General features: G+C 36.8%; 1 protein-coding gene across 3 annotated transcripts in view; it reads right to left on the reverse strand.

The window, feature by feature from the left end:
* Nucleotides 1-298: 298 nt before the first annotated feature.
* ARHGEF3 (Rho guanine nucleotide exchange factor 3) overlaps nt 299-22,079 on the reverse strand; it is a 131,087-nt gene continuing 109,306 nt past the window's right edge. For all 3 annotated transcript variants that reach the window (XM_026078910.1, XM_026078911.1, XM_026078912.1), the window contains 9 exons: nt 20,020-20,127; nt 12,499-12,669; nt 9,687-9,749; nt 9,256-9,352; nt 9,081-9,157; nt 7,183-7,440; nt 4,780-4,950; nt 1,979-2,165; nt 299-977 (listed from right to left, as the gene is read on the reverse strand). In XM_026078910.1, coding sequence (XP_025934695.1) covers nt 631-977; nt 1,979-2,165; nt 4,780-4,950; nt 7,183-7,440; nt 9,081-9,157; nt 9,256-9,352; nt 9,687-9,749; nt 12,499-12,669; nt 20,020-20,127 — 1,479 coding nt within the window. In that variant the 3' untranslated portion in view covers nt 299-630. The remainder of the gene's footprint in view (nt 978-1,978; nt 2,166-4,779; nt 4,951-7,182; nt 7,441-9,080; nt 9,158-9,255; nt 9,353-9,686; nt 9,750-12,498; nt 12,670-20,019; nt 20,128-22,079) is intronic.

Consider the following 22,079-nt stretch of genomic DNA (forward strand, 5'->3'; position numbering starts at 1 on the left):
TAAACCATTGCACTATGCTGACTACTTTAACTGACCAGATTTTAATGTTGGGTGCTGGATTTCAGCGCAAGTTCTTGGTTACACGGCCCACCATCTGTATTTCTTGTTCATTTAATACCACAAGAGGGATATAGGTTACTGAAAGATGTTTTTCTCCTCCTCCTCCCCCCACCCCCAAGAAACTATCTTCTCCTTGTAGGCCTTTGTGAAAACTTATGATTTTGATATCCATCCTGAAACCCCATATTAAGTCCATGTCATCAGCTGCCACATTAAAGGGCAAATAAAGCACTTTACAAACTATGAAAAGATTTTTTTTATGTAATGCACATATAAACAGTAGTTTAGAGATTCTGTTTACAGCAGGACTTTGAGAATAACTGGTCAAGTACCTCTTTCATCCACCTTAGATGTTTACGGAATATAATCACAGGACATGAGCTGCAAGAGATTCCAGCTTACACAGATTGGCAGTTACAGTACTACACTCATAGATACGAATACAAGGAGGACTGCGTTGACACTGTCACAAAAAATATTTTAAAAGTGCTTCTCCAAAGGGTTCCATTTATGGAATGCAAATACTGTACAGGTAAGACACAGGTTTTCTTCCATGAATTTTAATTTTTGTCAAACATCGGTTTCTATTTGTTTTTCGCTTTCACAAGAGTTTGTCTGCTCCATGCGTTCACAGTCGAGGTTGACCTCGCTAGTGTCCATGCTACAGTCTGACTCGCTGTCCGATTGGTCCATTTGCTCCAGGGTGGTTTCTCCCTGCGATACTCTGCTTCCATTTGGTGACAAAAGAAAATGGGCTTCCGAGTTCAGCACTCTGGTTTTTCCTGCACACGTAACCTTTTCTTTGGCCTGTCGGATACAGTTAAGCCACTGCTGTTTGTTGAAGGAGTCATTGGCTTGTAGTGAGTGAGACTGGCTTTGGGATCCACTTTTGAAGCTGACTCTAAAGAAGTTTTTGACTGAAAGAAACAACATATATCAAAATGCTGAATGTTGTGGCTGAATGAATTTTATAATAAACGAGTACATTAAAATAAGAAAATCTGCAAAATCTCTAACTTACTGTATTTTGTTGCCAATACCATGTCCGACCAGTGAGAAGAGTTTGAGGATCCCTGTGTTCTGTGGCGCACAGAACAACACTAGCACTTCTAATAATGTATTTTTGCTGGATTAAATAATTCTGCCAGGTATGAGCTACCATGTAGAGCCTTAAGTGAATCAGAATGATTAAGGCTCCTCCCAAACTCCTCCTGCTTCACTGCAAAGCAGATTTCCAGAATCTCCAGTGAATACTGTTCCCTGTGCCAGCTGGAGATTGCCTCATCTCTTCCATTCAGTTCACTAATAAAGCTATCACACAAAAAACTCTCGAAGCTTTCACAAGACAGGCAAGATTCAAAGGAGACTTGTAATGGAAACAGCATCCTTCTAATATGTTTAACTAGAAGGACATGAATGCTCATCTCCTGACATGAGCAAGAATAGCTGCACCCTTAACACTGAGTGCTACATTAACTATCTGTATCTAAGCCTTAGTTATGGAGTAGCAATTAATGTCACCATAAAGAGGAAGAGTCATAGCTAATAGTCATTAATGTCACCATAAAGAGGAAGAGTCATAGCTAAAGCTTAACTTAAGATTTCAAAATATATTTGCTTGTAATTTTGTGGATTTGCTACTATATACTACATACTTTCCCCCTTCCCAATGCAACAGAGAAGAAGGTGTGTGGAAGACTCCCATTATCAATATAAAGGACTTTGAGAAACAATCTAAAAGAAGCAAGTTACTACATAGTATAGCAGTTTGAAAAAAGAATCAAGATTCTGTATTTAGTTTTTTGTTTGTTTGTTTGTTTTTTAGAGAAAACATTGAGATATCTCACTGGCAAGTGTCTCAAGATTATAATGATTTCGAAAGAGCATACGAAAAATAAATCAAAAGGTGCAGTCATACTTCTCTCATTGTTGCTAAATGCACCACGTATGGATCCACCCACTCGCACCTCTCCATCTTGCAAGTCTTCTAGCACAAGATCCCTCACTGGAATTGGCTGCCGGTACAGCTGGTAGCAGAGCTGTTCATTATGGGTGATAGCTCGAGTAATCACCAACACTTCTTGAAAGAGGAAGACATGCAGTTTCTGTTAAAAAGTAATAAAAAATAAAGCATTATTCATTTTTTAGAACATCATTAAACCAAATTTATGTAAACTAACATGTGTTATCTACAGTTGAAATAAGCATTGCTCTCTTCCCACTGTTTAAATTTTTTTATGACTCAACAGCATATAAATATTCATGTAGATACACCAATTAAAAAACTTACAAAAATTATTTTTTCTGTCCTCCAGTATCTCATGTCATGATCCTAATTCATCTTGTAATGTTGAGGCTTTTAAATGTTATGCATGAAATTTCAAAGCTTTCTCTATTACAATGCTTCTGTTTCATGAAAACTATAGCAGCCTGCTTATGTGCACTCTTATTCTGACACCCACTTTAACTTTTCTCTACGTACCACTACTCCCTGTGCTACTAACAGGAAGGCATTCTTCTTCATCCAGCTATTTTCAACGAGCAATTACAAGCAGTCCTCTTACAATTCACATGCTGCCCACAAACATCAGCTTTGCTACAGCTCTTTAAAGCTCAGAATACTACTTTTGCTCCTAGGTGGCAAAAGTCACCTATTGTCATCTTTGAATTTATGTTTCTCTTTATGTTTTGCAATCTCCAGTGGCTTCCAGTAATAAACAAACTGAATTTTTTAATTCATTCCACTTGATACCATGCACCGAAATTATTAATTTTTTCCTTTTTTCGCTGCCAAGGTTTTCTTTTCAATCATGAGTAATTGCTCTTTGTTTCTCAAGCTGATCTGACTCTCGATCTAAACAGACAGGTTATTCAGTTTTAAGAACAAAAGATAGATCTTCAGATCCACATAGCTCAGTGTCCCATCTTCCAGTAGATCGTGCTTTGAGAAGACTACGATAAAACAGGTAATTATAGCATAAACTTTTCCCAATATACCTTTGTACTCCTCTGACATTCATGAAGCCCATCTTAATTAGATCTTTCCACAACATTCACACACATGCCTTATTTTGTGTCCATGAATAGTCCAATTTTCTTCCACTTGTGCCTCTCTAAGCGTTTGCAGGACTTGCACCTAAACTTTTTGCCTGTTCCTTATTCTGCAGTGCTGTCAACTTTTGCATTCCCAGCCACTCTATGCAGTCTGATGAAAAATCTATCCATTCAGAGTTTCAGTTTAGCAGCTATAATAGTTATGATCCAGGGCACCATATAACTGCGAATGTGTTTGGCAAATAACCACTTTTTCATATAAATTAAGTACAAAAGAAACAAAAATGTCTGAGATTAAGCATTTCAGATATATATCAGTATGAATTTCTACACCCCCCCTTTTTCCCCCAATAGTCCACATTTACACCAAATTACCTAGTATATATTGGAATTTGGTCATTTAAAAACTCACTAGTTTCAAACCATCAACCATGAAATTTTGCAGATTCTTCAAAATGTAAAGCTTTTTTTTTTTGTTATGGCTGATTTTACTGGGAGTCATATGAAACTCCTTTCAGTGGGGAAAACTCTTATTTGGTGTAAAAGCTAACACTTCATAATAGCAGGAGTAAAAAGGAGACTGACAACGGTAAGATATAAATGGTTGGATCTGTTTTTCCCATCCAAATCCAAGAAATGAACAAAAATAAAAATATTCCACACTGTCAAATGCATTCCAGGAATATGCCAGTGTGGAAATCCCCCAAAAGATGGGGAATTATAGAACACTTAATAAATTGAAAAGAATGAATTATATGCTTGATGTTATGCTCCTGAAAAAAGGCAGGGGTGGGATGGATGGTGTAAATAAAGTTAGCTGTAAGGAAAAAATGGCCAGTTACTTCCTGCTAGCTGGCTTTACATCAACTGCCCACCTCATCTTCTTAAGGTAAACCAGAAAGCAGCCTCTATTTCATCTTTCAGTCTCAGTCATATGGCAAAACATGATCCATCTATACTGTATGTATGAACACGCTGCTTCGAAGCACTCCCAATGCTGAGAAACCCATTTTGAATTCTGCTGATTTCTTGGGGGTTCTTTAGCTTTCATGAGCTCAGTTAATGAGAAAAAGATCTTTTTCATTTTTTTTCATTCAAAACTTTTTTTTTTAATTTGAACTAGAAAAAAAAATCTCAGAATTACTGATTTCTAGTCTGTTAATGTCTCTACTAATCCACATATTTTTTTCTTTGAAAACGGAAAAACTTAGCTTATGACACTTATCAATACTGAAGACTACTGGAGACTCAAATTCATAGTACCAAATACCACATTTCTCTGATCAATAAATTCACTTTGAACTTGCACCAAATAAGCAAGTAAAACATGCTTATTAACCACAGCCTCTGACAAATCTGAAATTTGTTAGTGCATTTTTGCGTATTATTTATAGACATTACAATCATGTCTCTGAGACCAGAAATATGTATGTTAAGAGCCAGACAGACACATATAAGTTTAATATCTCCATATATAGATAATCGACTGTTGACCAAAAAAAACAATTGCTGTAATAGTTAACAGTTAATATTTATCAACTACCTATAGCGAGAGATGGTGATGTTTTTGTATATTACAACAACTTGCAATTACTCACAACTCATATGTCGTGCAAAATGAAGATATCTTTAAAAGCCATTGATGATAAAATATTTGTTCCTTACCACTCCCCTGTTGTTCTTCAGTTCACCATGGCAGCATACAACACGTGAATTATCAATCAAGGAGTCCCTTTGGCCTTCTTCAAGATAAATAAGTCTTTCTTTGTAATACTGGCATTCAGATTCACCAGTCTTTATGTTGATTTCAGCCACTATACCCTGAATTATATTTATCTGTGGAAAAACAGCGAAAACACACAAACTTCGATTTGACGGTCCAACATCCAGAGCTATTGTCTCCTAACTCAAACTGTAGCTGCAATAAAACTCATTTTAATTTACAGTCTATTTTTAATGAATTCTATGAAGTCCCTGTCTGTAACAGTATTAATATTAGCAACAGAATAAAGCAGACTACAATGTATACAGGCATTTTGTTTTTATCATTGTTTGTAACTACTGCTTGAAAATCAGACATTTATCTCTTTATATCAAGCCTAAATACGCAGAATTAAGATAAATAGATGTAAGAAATAAAATCAGAGATGCATTTTTATCAGCTGAAATGATTTGTCCTGTCACAGGACAAATAACCTACAACTGTACAGTTAAAAGGAACAATTATTTTGGCTTTTTTAAATAAAAGAAAATAAAAAAGAAAATGAAAACTTTACCTCTTCTATAAAAATATGCTCCCCAATTTCCCTATGCTTTGCACTTTCTAGGACCTTGAGATGAATATATCCCAAACTTAAAATATGACTCCTTACATAGGGCACATGGATGTGAAGTTCTGTTGGTTTCAGTCAACGGTAATAGTGATCACAGATTGCATAGACTGGTAGAAATCCTCTGTTAAATAAGGTGGTGGTGGTGGTGGTGGTGGTGGTGGTGGGGAGACAGGCTGAGACATACAGTTTAGCCTGTCTGGCCAAACAGATAATGATTCAAGAATCTACTGAACCAAGGAGATTTATATCGGGGATCAGCTGGGCCTGATACGCTTACAGCACACTGCCAGGCAGGAAGACAAGAGTGCTTCATAAGCCTAAAACACTGTTCAGAGCTAACCACATATAGTAATTTCTGCTTCCTAATTTAACTTGGCATATGTACAATTTATGAAATACATCACTTCAAAGATAAACAGTGTTCTGCTGAAACAGAATACCAAAGAGCTATATAAGGCTATTGAAATATCAAGAAAAATATCCTGATTGTATTTTTTTTAAACAATTACCAAATATATGTATGTACTGGAAGAAAGCATTTCAAATATTTTTTAAAAAGATCTTACCAGCCATTATGTAGAATAACCTCAGAAATAAGCAGAAGAATTCTTTGAGATATGTAGGATTTTGTATGTTTGTTTCAAAAGAATATTTACAGGGGAAATGTACTTAGTATAAGCACAGATAACATATAAATTTGAGCATCCAAGCTTTGAATTTTCACCACAGTTGTCCAGTCTTACAACAGAAAAGTTGAGCTGGGCAAGGGATTTGTGGAAGGAATAGCAGAACAGTAGCAGTCGCGTACGTGTGCTTTGAAATACGAGATTTCCTAAGAGAGCAGGCCCATCATTTTTCAGCGAAGAAAGGCTGGAATCTATGAACTACTTAAAGCTAGGCAAATCACAAATTCTGGCTTCAAAATATTAATGAAATTCAGTTCTATTTAAATTTTAATACTATTCAAAAGCACTAGGCTACTGATGATATTTACTTAGTCATTAATTTAGAAGTGTGTTTCAAAGAAATCTGCTACAGATTTTTTATGACGTTTTCTTCAAAGAAAAAAGGTAGCTTAAGGTAAACTCATGTACTCCCAGATCCATCCATCCATCCCTCTCTCTCTCTCTCTCTCTCTGTGTATGTGTATAGACACACACATACTGGATTACTGGATTATATTTATTGGAAAGGGAATAGAAATCTTGAAAAGCTGTCAGAATATCTAAATCAGGTCTTTTTCCATTAATAAAGAAATTTTAAAACCTTGGATTTTTTTCCTCTGTTTTTACTTCAGACAGCATAAGGCTATTCAGAATAAGAAATAGAATGAAGTCCAACTTCAGCAACACCTCTGCAGATGATATTTAATCTAGATTCAGAGATTATGTAAAGTCTCAAGCCAGGGAGTAAAACTCATCTAAACCACCTAAATCCTCGAAATAAATCTCCATGTTACCCAATTTAGATCATAATGGAAAATGACACTGACAGATAAATACAAGACAGAGAAGGACTGGACAAGAGCTGTAGAAAATACTACCACCACCACCCATTTTTGGTATGACTTTGCTACTGAGATAGGATTTAACTGGGGGAGGGAAGCTAGATGTTTCATGCATTAGCTTCAGCTGTTCATAAATGTATTAGTATTTCCATATTCTATGCAGTGTCCCTGAATTCACTGATCAGCATAATTAACGCGCTGTAAATCTCATAAAAAGCAGAAACTCACAGCTTCTTCAAGGTGCTGTTGATCTGGATGATCATTTGGTGTATGTCTCAAAATCTCTCTGAGCAGTAATGGGTATTTAACTAAACGGCTTCTCGGGATGTCGAGGAAATTCCAAAGGTCCAGCTTGCGACTAAAAGGAGACTCTAAGCAGCGCTGTAGGAAATCTTGCACTCTGTGATCTTGTTTCTTGTGATCCAATAACGCTTTGGCTGCTACTTGATTGCTGCAGTAGCTATCGTAGGAGTTTAGGCAAGGAAGCTGAGGAAAGGAATAAATTATTCTGCAACCGAAGCGAAACAGTTTGCTACATAGAAAGTTCCAGGCGATTCAGGGTGTTAGAACTTCCGTTAAGAGTCTACCTTCTGGAGAATTATCTGCAATTTATTGATGATAATGTTTCCAGCATATGCTGGAAGGTTTGCAAAGGTGTAAGACTTATCCAGTTTTAGATAGCAATAAACTGATCAAATAGATCCTTCTGTTTAATTAGAATTTAATATAAAAGCATCTCCATACAATTAGATTTATTGTATAAAATAACATACGTCTCTTCCAGCTTCCACACAGAATTAAGGACAACATCTTGCCATCAAAACATATTTAATGTGGGACTTTTAACACAATAATTTGTGCAGCTCCTAAGAAAATAGCAGTTATATGCTGCAATGAGCAACATGGAGTTATTCCTACTAACTTACAGTTGTTTCATTTGTTAAAGGAACCACAACAGTTAACTGAATAGTTGATATCTTATTGAAGTTGACCTAATAGTCCCCCTCTGTCAAATTTCTATGTTGCTCTCAAGAAACCTGACCAAACTAAGACAGAAGAACCATGTCTTAAGTGTGAAAAAAATGCTAGCTTATATGTTGATTGGAACAATATATCATTTTACAAGAACTGCTTTACTTACAAGTATATGTAAATTCTTCTATACAGGAAATTATAGACTCAAACATATTTGAACCAAGAGAAGTTCACTTGTGTTCAAACACACCAGAAAATATATCTAAAATTACTTTATGCAAAGAAAATCAGAGATAATTTTTGGTATTTACCAACTATCATTAACTACATGCATTATGTACTAGCAGTCATGCATGTTTCTTGCCTTTACAATCGGCTAGTGTTTCACACGGAGCTGCTAAACATGTTATTACCTAATCCCTTAAAAATTGCAAGCCCGATTTTTCATGCTAAATTTAATTACTTACGTATTTCACAGAATAAACTTTTCATACTTCTAAATCCTTCAGAGTTTATTTTTTCATGTAATGAGCAGTTTTATTAACAAAGAAACTAAATCTGTTTTCAGTGTTTGTGTTGTTGGTTGCTAATAAACGGTGAACTTCGCAACTTTTTTGTCAGTTGGGCAGCAATAACATCTCTCTTGTATCACTGCTATTTTCACAGACTTGCAGGAAATTAGTATCTTTGATAGCACTAACACTCTATAAACTTGACTGGAACAGAATGACATTCAAAAATGACTGTAGGAGGCATTTACACACTGTGTAGGCTTCATTTCCCTAGGAAACCAGGATACAAATGGGGGAAGATCTTTAAATGATAAACATCAGACTAACTCTGAAGTTTGGTCCTTGATTTTTATTTAGAGCAATTAAAAACTGCTTATCTCCTAAATAGCAAGAGCTTTAAAAAAAATCACATCCTAGTCTAAATCTTTTTATGGAAAATCCCCCAAAAGAGAAAATATTTCATTTTATTTATATATATATATTTTATATAACTTTATATAACAGTTGCCTTTACCTTTTAAAAACACACTGGAAATATATTTTTGAAATGTTATGTTAGACATGGAAAGAAAATTGCCTGATAAATGTAAAAACTATGTTACAGATCAAAACTAAAATTGATTAGAAAATCTGCCTTACCCAACCCACAAGGATATGGCCAACGTGTTCTGTTGATCCATCAGACTTCCTGACTTCTTGAAGCCGCCTTAGAAGATCTAACAATGATTAAAAAAAGAAGAGAAACTTCACTTCCTGTACCAGATGACTATAAATCCAGATTGAATAACAAAGCAGAAAAAGAATAGAGTTTTACCTTCATGTAGAGGAATTAAAGAGTCCAATGTTCCAAAAATTTGGTTCAACTCTTGCTCTGTCATTATGGAAAGTTTAAGCATAGGGTCATGATATGCCTGCCAAGAAGAAGTAAGAGTTCCACAATTAATACAATATTGGTAGCTGAAAAATCAGAACTAATATTTAAAGCTCTCCTTAAGTAAAAACATACAAATGGTTGAGAATAAAGTTTCAGAAGCTTATCTTAAGCTTTCTGGTTAATATTTAAAAAAAATTAAAGCACCACAATTATGTGTTTCAGAAAAAGCAGGAAAAAAGAAATATGCTTTTTTGGTTTCTCTTCCTGTCTTAGCAATTATAAAAAGAAATGACTTTTAAAAGTGACAAGAACAACTGAATACTGAGGGTGGGTGGGTAGGAGGGGTGATTTGTTTGTTTTTAAACACAGACCTTTTTTGCTAACTTCAGATCTTCTATCAGGTCTTCTTCTCCCTGGGAAAGTTCAAAGATAGCCTGTAAAAAGACACAAATATTATAAAGTATCTTTATTTAAACAGTACTCAACCTTAAAAGTTGATATTATATTCTGAACAGCTGTCTTAATATTGTTTAGCAGAATTTCTCTGCTAAATCTAATTGCAGGAATAAAATAAGGCTTAATCTGATAGATACAGAATCATGTGCAGTACCTTTAAAAACATGGCCCTGCCAGATTGCTCATAAAATACTTATCTGAATTAGCCAAAGTAGTAATTTTTTTCAGACTGATGCATCTCCAGAGCAGGGAGTTATCTTCAGCATTATATTTTGAGTCAACTACATCTTAACTACTTTAGTTTAAAAAAATATATATGGTTTATACATTTGCATAGAAGTTTGTTGTTTTGTTTTAATAAACACAGTGGCAAAGTTTCCAGGTTGTCTAACAGGACAAAAGACAGATCTTCATTAGAACATTTCTTTGGTAGAAAGCACTCTTATTTTGGTACCATTTCATTTTATTATGAATGCAGACCTCTGCTGAATTTTTTGTGAATGTTAGCTACTTCTCTTGAAGGAGATCTGAGACATTAAATCTGATGCATTAAAAATAAACACCACCCTAAGACACTATCTTATCAAAATAGTGTTCTATTTACTTACTACATGATTTCATTCTGAAGTGGGGGTACATGTTTAGAACATTTTGGTCAGTTAGAATCATTAATACTACCATCGAGGCTTTAAACCTTCACACATCATGGGAGGACATCTACAGAGAGTGCAAATTCTCTGCATTCAATAGCATGCACACGCGGAAGGCTTGCCATAGCATGAGTTAACAGACAGCAGCCACAGAAGAGCCACGGCAACCACGAGACTGAACTATTACCAGCAGTGCAATTTCACTGCTGTTCCCCGAGCGTGCAGGGTACTCCTTTCCTACGTAACAAGCTTTCGCTTGTTCTGGTTTCATCTGGGTATCTATCCCCTACATGTGAAAGATGACCTGGCTACACTCACTTCACAGCTGGACTATAACAGTGCAATATATTTGGCCATATGACCACTAATGCTCAGGAGTTTCTAACTAGCATTCAATACTTCAACAAAGCTCCTCGGTAAAATCTGGTATTGCAAACACATTAAAATACTGCTGTGTTCACTGCAATGAACTCCTAAAAATATACAAGTTCTGCTTAACTTAAATTCTTCAGCTGGCCTCTTAGAAAGTCTCAGGCTTATCTTCAAGGCACTCAGTGGCCTGGACCCCTGGTATCTTAAAGACCAACTGAAGTTTCAGAGTGAAGATTGTGATCAACAATTCCTCTGGTCAAGCAACAACTTCCACAATAAAAGTACTGCTCATCTGTGCTGAAAAAATTTTTCCTGAGGACTGCTCAAGATCATGAATGAACTCGAACCACCACCATGTATGCTCAAGAACAAACAGAGCACCAGGTGTTCTTTTAGCATAAAAATTCCAGGAAAAACTTCCTCTATACATTTCTTATTCTTTTTAAGAACAGATGAGAGGGCACGCAAGTGACAGCTGCTAGGGTATTTAGCACACGACTGGAAATGATTTAGATGTTCTCTAGAGGCCGGCAGAGTAAGAACCAACATGAAGCAGAACCCTCATGTAAAACTCCCATGAAGACAGCTCATCCATTTGGGCTGTATGAAGGGTCCAGGGGTCTGCCCCCAGACAGTAATGAACGTTATGCTGTGCAAAGTTTCCATGGTTTATTTTTCAACAAGTTGCTTTCAAATTTCTCAATGTTAAAAGTTATTTTCTACGAATTCTTATACGGTGTTAAAACCTGCAAGAGAAATGCCTGATGTTACCATTGTTTGATTTATGACTAATAGTCCCCAAAGTGTCTTGGGAGAGATTGTTATAAACTTTGCTGATACTCCTTAAAATTTCTGTAGAACTTCAAAATCCTTGATACATAAATTTCCAGTCATTTAAAGGCAGCAGGCCTCCCTCAATGATAACACATATAACTTGGTAATAGGGTTCTGAAGTATTTCTGTGTAAATGGATCTATAATGTATCAATAAGCTCATGATGCAGAATTTCCAGCTCTTTTGTCTACCTCACTTGGACAGAGTGCTTCTGTCAAGAAAAGACAACCTAACCCAGTCATTAAAGTACACTTCTCCTCTTACTGGTTTCAGTGGGAGCTTTGCCATTTTCATATAACAATATGAACTATTTAGAATTTGTCTTGTAAAGCACATTAATAAGATGACTGACCTTTTTTTTGGTTTTGCTTTGGAAGATACATATTATGATCACCATTTCGTCTTTCTAGCACTAAAAACTTCCTCAAAAACACTCTTTTCCTACTGGGGTAACGACTGCACTTTTATGTGAGTACATATCACCTCATGAATCTGGTCCTGAAACAGCATGCTATAGTATCATTACTAGAACAACAAAATGGGACATCAAATATATCAACCACCATCAATTGTTATAGAAACTGTCATACAGAACATGCACACACATGCAGGCAATCATGATATGATGCATCTTCATAGCTTTACATTTACTACGAAAATATGATGTGCTTATTAAACCCCCCCCATCAATCTAATGTAGTAACTTGAATTATAACGACCAGGGATGGAATCCTGGTTCTTTTGGAGGTGGTGATGTCCTCTTTGATTTCAGGAAAGTTTCAAGTGTTGTCCTAACGCCTACTAGCATTACCCAACTCCACGCTTTAAAGACGACTTTCAAAAGTGAAATTTGTGGTAAACAAAATCATACCTCTTGACGCTTGATTTCTTTAGATGTAAGCATGTGATTGACACAAACATCAAAGGTCTCACTCCACAGTTTGCTGTCTCTTCGCTTTGTGCTAGCAGGAGGCATATTTCGAGACCATGGTCGTGGACTGAACAGATCTGGGCGACTGTCACTACGGAAACTGATAGAGCGCTAGTAATACACAGAAGATAAAACTTTTATCTTTAGAAAAGTTTCACATGACACATTTCAAAGAAAGTTATATACATATATAATTTAACACAATGAACTAACATTATCCGATTCTTACTGTGATATTATAGCCCCATTTAGTACTGGGAATGTAGGAAAAGCTATTTTAACACATCTTTCTGGAAGGCCAGTACTTTCATTCCTGCAGTGACCCATGTCCATGTCCTGTTCTCAACACATGTAAAACTAAACAATGCATTCATATACCATGCAACAAAAATGAACTACTGGGATAACGGCAGAATGGTAAGATACATCAACATAATTGAGCAAAGAAATCAAGTTTCTATTCAAAACGGTCAGACAGGAATAACTCATGCATAACACATCCACTTCATTAGACTCCTAATACTTAACACTTTACAATTTAATATAAATTTTAGAGGCAAAATTAGTATGAACAATTTGGGCTCATTTGGGGAGACTGATTCAGTTATTACACAGAAAATTCCAGAAGCCAGTGTAGCAAAACTTGATGGATAAACTCATCTTGTGTATCAACTGTAGAGTTCAACTTGCTTATCACAGTACCAAAGGGGTTTTTGTTTAATTTTTTTTTTGGGGGGGGGGAGGAGGAGGAGGAGGAAGGTGCTCAGAGATGTCTGTACAATGGGTCCTGTCTTGAGGATATCAGATGAAAAGGTGCATTACATGAAACACATTAGTAGTCTTAGGAAAAAAAAAGTTTCCTCAGTTGGGCAGAAAGAGGGTTCATAAAGGGAGACTGTCCTTCAAAACCACCTCTCCTCTTACCTTCCAAGTATCATACTACCTGATAGTGGCAAATTTTTTTCTTAGACTTGTAGAATCATGAAAGATTCAAATGGTATCACTATTCCAGATAAACCCATAAGCAGATTAAATTTCTACTGCTTTAATGCTGTGCCTGACCAAACTAATTTTCATACATGAAGAAAATGTTTCAACCGATAACTTCCTGCCTCTCCAGATGTATCTTAAGAGCAAGAAACTAATGCACATAGAAATGTGTGAAATGGATATGGCTGAAAAGAGAAGAACCATCACATTATCTTTAAAGAAAAGGTATCCCAGTATTCAGTTTTTAAGGTTTATAACAGGCCATATTCATTTCATACCACTTGTTCTTCCTTCTTTCTTAGCACTTAAAGAAAATGCATTAAACACGATCAGTGCTAGGGGGTAGCAAATGACAAAATACTAATATGGAAATTATTGCAGCACATTTATTAATATTTCTGTAGCCTCTGAACTCAGATGATGTATACCAGCACCTCTATATCTGTTATGTGCCTTGGTCTTAAACTTCAGTAAAAAGTCCTATTTTAAGTGAGACTTCTGAGAATTGTCATTTCCATTAGCCTGCAGACTCTCAGTAAGAGTTCAGGCTAAAGATGGATACTTCATGCTCTCACTGTGCTATTTTCAAAAGATTCCTTTTTTGTTTCATTAAAATCAGAGGCTGCTTTTTCAGATCCTACCTCTGAAATGCCTCAGGTACTCCAGATTGTTGAAATACTCTACATTTTTGTTCTTATTTAAAACCTATCTTACATAGCAGTCATCTTGCATTCGCCCTGGGTAAGAGCATTTAAAACACACAAATTCTCTGCATTTCCTGGTTGAAATCAGCATGTACCAAGCAAAATAGTTGAAATTCTCCTCCAAAGATAAGAACTCATGAAATGCAAACAATGCCTGTAAATGCAATGTTTTTAAAATATCAGAAGACATATTACATAAATAAAATCTGCCTTTTTTAAACAAGAGACATTTTGAGTCCTCCTTGGTAACTGACAGACCCCTAAAATGTATATAACATACATATATATACATACACATGCACACACACATATCTATACACCAACCTTTCAAAACTTTGCAAATCAGGTGCTAGTCTTCCTTCAAAGATTTAAGAAGATAAAAAAACACACATGAAATTACACGCTTAATTTGTTCTTGTTATAACAGATGAATCATGGAACCAATTATTTTCACATGCAAATGGACAGAGCTGGGGGAAAAGAGGCAGGTGTGTTGCATCCCCAAATCACCAGCTAGGAGAGTGCAGCCAAGCAGAACAGCTGTCACTCCACGACCCAAGGTGGAGAACCCCTTCCATGCATGCCCACATACATCCTCAAGGACCCAGCTCCTTGGTTGGTGGTGGTGTTTTTTTAAAGGAATGTTTCATGTTGAATGAAGATATTACTTACACTGAAAAGCATCAGACAGACCTATCTTTAAAGTAACTATCTTGATCTTGAAACCTCTTAACAAAAAGTCATGTATCATGTTACAAAATGACATGCACCCATATGTAAGGTTCAATAACAAACTGAAATTACATGTGCTCGGAGAAGTAAGCTTTCACGCCAACTGATAGCAATAACCTAAGCTGCTCTGCACTGCATCAGAATGCCTCATACTATTCTCTACAGCCCTATACTGTCGACTACTGCACAGAAGGGGCACAAAAAGGCCAAGAGACTCAAACGGAAACCAAACTCACCCAAATCCTGCTTGCTTACTCAGCACCTCTGCTATCTAGGCACAGTAAGCACCCCATATTTAATTGATTTTGCTCATAGAGCAGCCTTTTAATTATCAAACAAAATACACCTTGCTTAAAATTAACATGGAAAGTCGTGTTGAGAATATTTGTAATTGATATTATTAGAAAAAATATCTCGAGGAAAAGGACAGAAAAGCTGTGAGACGTTACTGAATGATGAGAACAAAGTTCACTTCAAGAGCGAGTGGTTTCTTACACGTTTCCTTGCTCTATAAACTAGCACAGCAAAGGCAAAGCAGTTACTGACCTGATATATGGAAATCTAATTAGGAAAGGAATCATGCACTTCTGTGTGGAATTCCAGCTTATTTTAACATATTATCTTCTCCTCTTTTGCCTATATGCTCTGCAAATTGGCTTGTAAGAAGAGACAAACTAATGCATCACCAGGGAACAATTATTTATTGCTAACACTAATACTTTGCCACTTGAGAGTCAGGTAAACTTGAATCTTTAATGCTGTAATAGACCAGAATGTCAGAGGCATAAACCTACTATATGTCTAATTAAAAAAACCAAATAAATAATAAATGCATTCAATAAAATGCTCTGATAGTCTAAGATAAATTTACGACATCATTGTAACCATGTCAATTCTATTGTTTAACCCATTTACCCCCCAAGTAAACAGACCCGTTTCAATTTAGTAGACAAGAGATCTAAATTCATGTTCTGATGGCGATTTTTGAAAACAAGTTTAAACATACTCTTAAGGCACCCTTGATTGGCACTTGCCATGTAGGAGAAATCACAGGTATGATGCAAGTCTATTCAGGAATTGTAGAAATGGCAAAATAGCATTTCTACATTTTCAGTCTCAAAAATGTTTTATTAGTTATGGTCTCCTTAAAATACATGCTCAGGATACTGGTTAAAAAACAATGCCCCTTAACAAAGTTCATGGTTGTTAAAATTTTCATATAGTTTCAAAAATTAGAGGACTGGAGGAGAATCAGGCTACAGCCTCTGATTTCTGTTTACTACATTTATCTGGCTGCAGTAACTTCCACAGGCTGATACGGGCCGGTCACTATGGAGGGTCCATGTGTTACTGGTATTAGATCATGCAATAAACCAACTGTAATTTCAGCTGCAGTAAGGCAAACAGCTCTACGTACTGGAAAAAGGGACCTATACATCAAAGTCCCAGCATTCAGAACTGATGTTAAAAAGAGTTTTCTCCTCAAGGATTCTTAGAATTTTGTGGTGTCCTAAAAAAGATAAAGATAATTTGGACTCCGTATTTAAACTCAAGATATACTGATGAAAACTGAAGTTGCACTGGAAGGTAGCAAGACTTTAATTTCCGTCTTTGCTGTTAGCTGGAGTTCATTTTCTGATCCTATTTTCAGCTTTTAAGCTGAATAGCACGGCTGTGAAGAGGACCAGGTAGAAATTGGATCTTCACAATCATTAGTCTAGGCTGATGCAGACTGAAAATACAGCTATGAAATAAGATGTTTTTCCAGGTGGATAAATAAATAAGTATACCTGCTTAGCATTTGGTATCCTGCAGATGTACAGACAGACTCAGTCAAAGATGAAGCTTACAGCATTATTTTAGTCAGTTAAACTACAGTGCTCTGACAGAAACACAGCAATTGTAAATAGCCAAAAAAAAAAACAAAAAAAAACCCAGGAGGCTAGAAGGACTTCATATATTTTGTTACTTGATATCTTCGTGGAAAGTACTGACAGTAATGTGCAAAAAATAAAATTAAGAGATAAGATACAGAAAAAAAAATCAAATACCTCTATAACCAATAAAACATGCAAAACATTGGCAGTTATAAGAATATATCTTAAAAGCAACACTACATAGATCTCAGGTACAGAGGTATTTCCTCCTCGGCCTGCATGCAGAAGGTCCGTTAACATAAAATGGAAATGACATTTACAATGCTAAGGGAAATTATGCACAATAAACTTTTTCTTGTCTTACACACATCTTTCATTGAGCAAGAAGTGTATAAGAAGGTTTGCACAAAATCCCATATAGGAAACCCAGTATTTTCTTATAGTTTTTACTGATGCTGTTGGAGTAGTCTTTTGGGTTGGCTGTTCTGTTGGTTCGGTTTTGTTTTTTTTCCAGGCAAAGAAGAGTTTATTTTGGATTTTGTGTTGATGATAGCTGTTTTCTTCATTTTACAGATACAGAAAATTCAGCAGCAATCCAAGAAGAAACATGGTTTTTGACTGAAATATCTTAGCAATAGAGATATAACATACTGAAAACTCATCCAAGGAGAAAAATTAACACTTTGTTTTCTTTTAACTTGCAAGTATTATAAAATGGAAAAAAACCCCAAAACCTCTATATTGTTCCACAGGGCACCATGCCAGTCATGTCAATACATAATAAAGTAAAAAATAAAAGCAAAGCATTTACACAGAGGGGCAGTACAGATTGACAGAATGTTTTAAATAATTCCAAATGGGGCACCTGAGCACAATATGTAAGGTCATTTTTTTCCCCTGTTCTACTGCTGTTGACAAAAATCAAATAAAAAGTCAATTTCTGGACAGCCACGGAGGCAGTTTGGAGAGCCGTGGCCAGCATTCATCGCTTGGCAGTGGATTCAGGCCTAGCACTTGGCGATCATTCAGGCTGATTTCTCATCACAGCTCCTTCAAGCACATAGTTACTTAGAGGAGATGGTATGAATAACATCACTGTTATGAATAACATCACTGTTTAATCTGCTTAGAAGCAGACGGTTGCTTAAAATATATTCTTAAAATCAACAGGAATAATCAGAGTGAGACAGAAATGCTCCTAACAGTAGGACTTGCAACACAGCCACCCTTTTCACCCCTGTTTTTGTCAAAATTTGCCCTGAAACACATTCATGTAGCTCTCCCTAACATTTAGCAGGGAAGCTGCTAAGGCACAAAAGCATAGTTTGCTTCTGATAGTCTAAACCAAACTTTATTAAATACGCTACTGTATTGGCCAAGCCCGGGTCAAAGGCATTCACTACGGAGCAGCGGAGGCACTGAAACGAGCCCAACAGCTGCCTGAGGCTGCGAAAGGGGAAGCGCCGTGCTCAGGAGCAGTTTAGCCAAAAATTAATTCACTCTCCACACTCCTCGCAACTGGAACTAATGCAGTCCTCCTTTCAGCGTTGGGCCAAGTCCTGCGCACAGGCAGACTGCGGAGGAGATTTATACATGCCAGGGAACGCAGGCATCTCTGCCCCAGCCACGCTCCGGCATACCTGCGGCATCAAAGGCGGTCTGAAGGCAGGTCAGCCATCCGCCCTCCCCCAGCCCCCTGAACGCACTGCTCGTACGGAGACGGCTGCACTTGCAAAACCGCAGGGAGAGAACGCAGGAAACACCGCGTTCAATAAACCCTGTCATATCCGTCTGCTAGATAAACTACCACTGCACAATATTTTTTCATGCCTTTATATGTATTTGTCACAAGATTCCTACCTGTAAAGAAGTTTTTTTTCCCTCCCTGATTAACGATAATATTAGTAATGCTCTGATTGAGCTAATTTTGGTGAAGTAACCTTAATAAATTCAAGATATTTTTGTATTTCCTCTCTTCAAAGCAAATAACCTTGTTACATAATTCTCCTTAGATTTTACACACGCCCTCTTACTTGCATTGTTTTAAAGGGGAAACAGTGAAACGTTGCCGAGCTTTCTAGGCCAGGCCCACAGCCGTCGCTGAGCCCTGTTTTGCACTCAGCGTAATCAACAGGAGTCGAGCCCACAAATGTCGTGAAGTCTCCAGGTCTGAACGCATGAAATACTTAACAAATTCAAGGTCCATTAGTCTCTAAGTATATTAAAATATTATGCACTTAATACGGAAATTGAAACTACAAAATGATTTAATTTCTAAATTGCATTTCAAATTTGCTTCCTCTTTATTATTTTTATAATCAGCTTTGGAAAATGACTTTTTACAACTGCTCGCTAAGCCTTTGGTTCAAGGAAGGTCAAAGTTCACAACACAAAGAAATTTAGCAGTCCTATATTACTAGTTATACCATAAATAACAAACAAACCAAACAAAATTAACAGAACATACCATGGAAAAATTCTGTTCTTCATTAAAATTTACACAGCAATTGTCATACTCCTTTAATACAGTAACTTTTATATGCTATTGGTGTAATAGTTTTCTTCCTGGTACTTACAAAACATGAATTATCTGGACAGAGAAGTGGTTTTTGAAGTGAGAGTCTTGAGTTAAAAGCTGATTGACCCTGTAGCTGTAAGTTATCTAACCTGTTCATTGCATTACAGGAGTGTGTGAGGCTATGTTTATTTGAAATATAACTATAAATTGCATTTTAGCTAAGAAAAAAAATATATATATTAATTTTTAAAAGCCTGCTGATGCCTGACTGAACATTCTGACAATCACAATATTGAATATGTAGCTGTTAGTAGAGAATAAGAAATATAAATCATCTCATGACAATTATGGCAATTACACAGTTTTAACAACAGCGCTTCCATTTGTCAGCACAAGCCCCCTCTCCATTATTACTGCACCTTTTGCTGCAAGTGGGCAGGGGGAACACTTTTCTTTGCGGTTTAATTCGACATATGTAAAAGAATGATATACACTGTGTGTGTGCAAATACACACATTCCCATATATGCATGTATGGGCAGAATGACTTGAAAAGAATAACCCTAGAAGAAATCGTGCGTATTCACGTATTCCCCTTGCTGAAATGCGATTTAGAACAGCGATACATTTACTGCTGTTACCTGAAGCGTCTGGCTGAAGCGCTTCAGCGGAGTGGCCCGGACAGGAGGAATGAGGCTTGCTAGTGATGTAACTCTGGAAAGAGGCTTGACCCGTTTGGTGCTCGGCTCCTGCACGAGGGGGAGGAACACAAGGGGGGGGGGGGGGGGGGGGGGGGGGGGGGGGGGGGGGGGGGGGGGGGGGGGGGGGGGAAGAAAAGGACTGTGAGCATAATCAGATCAACGTTGCTGCCACTTTTGCTGATTTTTCTAGGAAAGCATTATAAAAGCAAGTTAGTAAGTCTGGTTTACTTAGGGTAATAAACAAACAATGGAGGTTTTTAATGCTGACAATGACAGATGACTTTTGGTTGGCACGTAGAGATCCTGGAAATGGTTGAAATATCATGTATTCATGAAGCAACTGACAGGGTTGGGAGCAGGGGAAGAGAGAAAGGTACAGAAAGACAAAAACATGTTATTATAATAACTCAATTTGAAAATAGATTTTCAGCAGTGCTCTGCAGCTAATACATGTTATGGTAATCTTGTCATTGAAAGGAATACTTAAAAAATTTCAATATTTTTCTTTGCTTTCTAGCACTGTCAGCACATGATTCTATATTCAGTTAGCTGTATTTCATTCTAAAAAATACAATTTGGACAAAAAGCTCTTAACTATTTGTAAGTGTCCTTTGAGTGTTCCTATGGAACATACCTATATATAAAGGCAGATGAATACATTAATGACATGTTTACACACATTTTATTTTGCATAAAATAGAAAGCAAAATTGAAATAAACAAAAATCTACCATAAAATATTCAATTAAATGTTTTTCTTTTCATAAATACTTTTAACTGCTATTATGCCCCCTTTAGTAGTACACAACCACTTCAATATAATACAATAATATTCCAATTGTTCTGCAGATAAGAAAAATACAAAGAAATATCATAACACATGGAAAAAGTTACTATAAATACATAAAAATAGAACAGTTACCCTTGGCTTCCTAACCTCCATCTGACATTTAATGGATCTTGAACAGCACATGCAAAAGGCAACTTTTGACAGAAAAAGAGCCAAACCTTCCAAGTGAAGTTAAAAAAACCCATCCAACATCATATTTCAAGGACATCCTAAAGCAGTTCATCTTTCTTTTTCAGCCATGCTTATAAAGTTTGTGTAGGCTTCCTATGCCTCCAATTTCCTAGACATATCTGTAAGAAAATGCATCATGTCTACTATCCTTTTGTTCAGAGATCCGAATCCTTCCATAAATAGTGCAGATTTGTCATCTTTTCTGGTACCAATAAAAAAGAAAAAAAATCCACTCAGCAGCACTGATCGTGATCTGTATTACTGGCAAGAAAAATTCTCTCCCATTAGTACAGCAACAGAGGAAAGGTGAGAAGCAGCTACGTATTTAATTTACTTCTCAGCAGGCAGATTTGGAACTCCATAAATGTCTCCTGAAACGAGGGACAAAGTGTAGCAAAAATAATGTATTCTTCCACGTAGGAAACCTAGCATTAAGGCATTTTAGCAGCCTAAATCAAGCTGCACCCTTATCTTCAGCGTGGCACTGCAATTCATATTCCTTCCTTTTCAGCAACCATCTCTTCGACACAGGTTTTGATGGAGTATTTTTTTTTACGTCATTGCAGCACCACTAGCATACTTATCTCATCCCCTCCCGCCGCCAAAACCTTTGAGCTTCCACTGTAATTCTTCTCTAACTGCTCAGTCATCAGCTGCTGCTTTTTTTTTAATGATTATTCAGAACGCCAATCCTGCCGCACGACTAACATCCCGTGGCTGAGCCTGCTTGTTATCCATCGCGCTGCACTGCAGTGAGCGGACACGAAGCGCCGGGCAGCGAGGCAGGCAGCGGTATGCCCGCAGCACGGCTTCTGCTAGCAACTTTTGCTCTACATTAGCAGCAAAGCTGACTTGGGCATGAGCATTATCTCCAACATGACTAAAGCAAGATCTGGCATTCAAGGCTATATGAGCCTTCCAGAGAACAGGGAGAAGGGGATTATGAGAAAGAATTTCCTTCTTTACTGCTGTATCCCTTC

This window comes from Apteryx rowi, unplaced genomic scaffold, assembly GCF_003343035.1.
Source record: "Apteryx rowi isolate R43461 unplaced genomic scaffold, aptRow1 scaffold_49, whole genome shotgun sequence".
Taxonomy (NCBI): Eukaryota; Metazoa; Chordata; class Aves; order Apterygiformes; family Apterygidae; genus Apteryx; species Apteryx rowi.